Here is a 3,566-nt window from a genome sequence, read left to right on the forward strand (position 1 = left end):
TTTCGCTCTTGATCTTAAAAGAACCAAAGCACCGATTGATTCTTTTTATCACCGAGAATTTGATTATTTTTTCTATCATTGGATGACATTCGAAAGGTTCGTATTTTATGTTAAATGTTTGGATATTTCAAAAAAGCTTTGGATTTTTAAGAGTAGCAGAGATGATATTTACAAACAACAGATGATATCTACAAACAACAGTGGTGGTGATTATATTAATTACCAACGATGGTGAGTTGGGGATGGGGGAGGACTGAGGTGGCGTCACCGGAAGTAGAGCAGATGGAGATGGAGTTGTGGGGTGATATGATGTCATTGAAAGTTCAGCCGCTAAAGGGTTGATGGTGATGGAGTTAAAAATTGTTTTGATTTAATTGTTTATGATTGTGTGTGTGTGTTTAGTTGGAGCGAATTGATCCGTGGATGGAATGGAAGAGATGTGAGTTCTCAATTCTATTGCAGAACACAAGGTTGCTTTGGTTTTGACGAAGACAAAATAAGCCAAAAAGTGAATTTAGTTAACATGTATCAAAATAATTATCCATATTTATAAGGAGTATAAGGAATAACATATATTTTAACATATAAGCCTATTGACAACTCCTTATTTATTGTAACGCCCGTCTCCTGTTTTGGGAGGTGTCGATCGACACCACCGAAGGGTATCGCTCGACACTAGCATGTTTCGGTTTGATCAGTTCGTTTTTAATTGCAAAATCGTGTGGTTATTGGTTGGTTTAATCTAAGTTGCGTTTAAAAAAGGAAAAGGTCGACCTAGGGTGAGAGTAGCCGCTTTTGTTTCTTCTCTAAAGTTCTAAGTTCTCTAGAGAGGTTTTGGGAGGTTTGAGAGTGGTTGGAGGCTTGTTCTGGTGTTTCTGTTCTGTGGAAGAGAGATCTCGTAGCTGTGGTGTTAGGAGAGTCTTTGGTTGCTGTTTTTGTGATCTGTTCGTCCTTGTTTCAGTCCTTTTGAAAGGTGAGTGCATGACTAGGCTGATCTAAGCAGTTTTTGATGCATATTTTGAGTGTTTCCTCTGATTGATGATTGATTTCTGTGTTTGTATGCTTGTTTATGTGGTATGGTGTCCTGGTACGAGTCTGGGGAGGTGATAGATCGGGCATGGAGTACTGGAGTTGGTGGATCCGTCGATGAGAAGCGGCTGGATCGATGTTAGGGTTTCAGTGTCGCTCGACACCAATGGAGGGTGTCGATCGACACCAACTTTCTTTCTCGCGAGGATGGTCGCGAGTGTCGAGCGACACCAGCGGATGGTGTCAATCGACACTACTAGTCAGAACGGATCACGTTGTGTTGTTTTGTGTTATATTGGTGGTTGTTTGAGTTAATACTTGGATGTGTTCATTTCTGCTTGTGTGTATAGCCAGTGGTGGGATGATTGCCTCACTAAGTATTTATGAAATACTTATGCATCTCTTTCTTGGATGCAGGTAAAAGCAAAGTGTGATCCGTGGAATCATGGCGAGGAGAGGAGGATGATCTAGCCGCTCATTGGTGTTTTAGATTATTGTTGTATTTGTTAGGGTGTTAGAATGGAATTTAGAAACCTGTTAGGATGATCATGCTTTGGAATAATGTTTGGTTGAACTTGTTGGTTTAATGGAATTGTTTTATTGGATTTTTGGTTAAGTCTTCCGCTGGTTAATATTGTTGGTTTACTTTAATGAGATTGCTTGGTTTAATTGATTTAAATTATTATGGCCGGTTTAGCTGGTTTGAATTAATTGGATTAATCCGGTTTGCATGTTTAAAAGGAAAAAAAATGGGATGCGTTCTTTCAATTTGGTATCAGAGCCTTTACGGTTCTAGGATGAGTTTAGTTGGTAAAAGTTGTGATGTGATGTGTGAATTTCATTGATGAGGAATGATGACGTGGATTGCATGCTGGTTGATTTGTGTGTTTAATCAATTGTGTGAGCATGGAGACTTAGATCATCCTCTCGAGCCTTCAATGAGATTCCACGGTAAGTTGTGTGGTTTGGTGATTTGTTTGGTGTTCTTACCCTTCTGTTGTGTTCCAGATGGTTAGAGGTGGAGCTGTCGGTCGTGGTCGTGATCGTGGTAGGGGGCGTGGTGTTGCCTCGGGTAGTGACACGAGTGTGGGACGGAGTGCTACGGCCGATTTTGTTAGCGAGTCCCAGTCGCATCAGGAGGGGCACGTGGGTGGTGTGAATGTGAGTGCCGTGGGAGCCGGTTCGTCCAGGAACGGTACTATTGTTGTTGGAAACCCGGTTGGAGGTGTTCCAACAGGCGGATTTGCTGACGCAGCTCTTGGAGCGGTTACCGGGTGCGGTATCTCCGGTGCTGGCTCCTGTTGAGCCTGGGGTGCAGGTTTCTATTGGGCCTGAGTTGCAGGCTCCTGTTGGACCTGAGGTGCAGCCTCCTCTTGGGCCTGGTGTGTAGACTGTTGGGCCTGGTGTGCAACCTGTTGTTGGGGTTGTACCGCCTGAGGGGGTAGGTGCAGTGGTCGAGCAGCCGTATTACCTGTGGATGTTGGAGCAGCTGCAGCGGTTCGGGATGTCTTTGTTCTTTGGAGGCTTCAACCCGGCTGTAGCAGATGAGTGGCGGGTGCGATTGGAGCGGTATTTCCAGTCGATGAAATGCCCGAAGACATATCTGGTGGACCTACCGGCCTACTACTTGGCGGGTGATGCACATTTGTGGTGGAGGAGTGTGCTGGCCAAGAGGGGGCAGGGAGTGGCAGAGTTTAATGCCAAGTATTTCTCGGCGGAGGCATTAGACCGGATGGAGTCGCAGTTTTTGTCGTTGACTCAGGGCGAGCGGTCGGTGCAAGAGTACGACTCGGAGTTCAGCCGACTCCTGGTGTACTCGGGGCGTGCGGGAGATCCTGAGCAGATGCAGGTGCGTCAGTTCATGAAGGGTCTCAGCCCTGGCATGAAGGTGCGGTGCAAGGTGCGGGCCTATGCATCGCGTGTGGAGCTGGTTGAGGTGGCGGCAGGGATCGAGGACAAGTTGAGGAGTCACAGGGTGATTCCTAGTCCGTCGGTGCAGCCAAAGAAGACCCAACTGCAGTTGGTTCCGAGCTGAGGTGGCAAACCTGCTCAGGGATAGAAGAGGAAGTGGGATGACACTTCCTAGGCGAGTTCAGGTGACCGGAAATGCTTCAGGTGTAGGAGCACGGATCACAGGGTGGCGAGTTGTCCAAAGAAGGGTGAACCGTGGGTGGATACCCGTGTCTGTTACCACTGCAGAGAGACGGGGCACATCAAGACGAGGTGTCCTAAGTTGCAGAAGATGGCGGTAGCAGCGGTGCAGCCGGTGATGTAGCCAGTGGTGCAGCAGTGGGTGCAGCCATGATTGCAGCTGGCAGGGCAGTCTTTGGCTCAGCTGGGAGCACCGCTGGTGGCAAAGATGGAGGGATCGAGGGGGTATACGACCGTGGAGACAAGAGAGGCAAGCACTGGACGGGCGATCACAGGTTTCATTATAGTCTCAGTCTGTTTCCTTCTGTTGTTTTCGAATTTGTGTTGTTTTCCTGTGATTTTGGGGTGGGCGGTCTTAGTGAAAAGGGTTTGTATAGGGACCCTGT

General features: G+C 47.2%; 1 protein-coding gene across 1 annotated transcript; it reads left to right on the forward strand.

Annotated features, from left to right (window-relative positions):
* Window positions 1–228: 228 nt before the first annotated feature.
* On the forward strand, window positions 229–3,064 carry LOC111829532. The gene is made up of 5 exons (XM_023778755.1): window positions 229–311; window positions 403–439; window positions 2,038–2,295; window positions 2,348–2,411; window positions 2,475–3,064. The coding sequence occupies exons 1-5, from the start codon at window positions 229–231 to the stop codon at window positions 3,062–3,064; spliced, it is 1,032 nt and encodes a 343-aa protein (XP_023634523.1).
* The last annotated feature ends 502 nt before the right edge of the window (window positions 3,065–3,566 follow it).

This window comes from Capsella rubella, unplaced genomic scaffold (genome assembly GCF_000375325.1).
Source record: "Capsella rubella cultivar Monte Gargano unplaced genomic scaffold, Caprub1_0 scaffold_10, whole genome shotgun sequence".
Taxonomy (NCBI): domain Eukaryota; kingdom Viridiplantae; phylum Streptophyta; class Magnoliopsida; order Brassicales; family Brassicaceae; genus Capsella; species Capsella rubella.

Bases quoted from the DNA above. Each gene is read 5' to 3' on its own strand.
- LOC111829532 (XM_023778755.1), top strand. From the start codon at position 229: ATGGTGAGTTGGGGATGGGGGAGGACTGAGGTGGCGTCACCGGAAGTA. The intron at 440-2,037 runs GTGAGTTCTCAA...GTTGTGTTCCAG, and splicing joins GTGGATGGAATGGAAGAGAT to ATGGTTAGAGGTGGAGCTGT. The intron at 2,412-2,474 runs GTGTGTAGACTG...CTGAGGGGGTAG, and splicing joins GCAGCCTCCTCTTGGGCCTG to GTGCAGTGGTCGAGCAGCCG.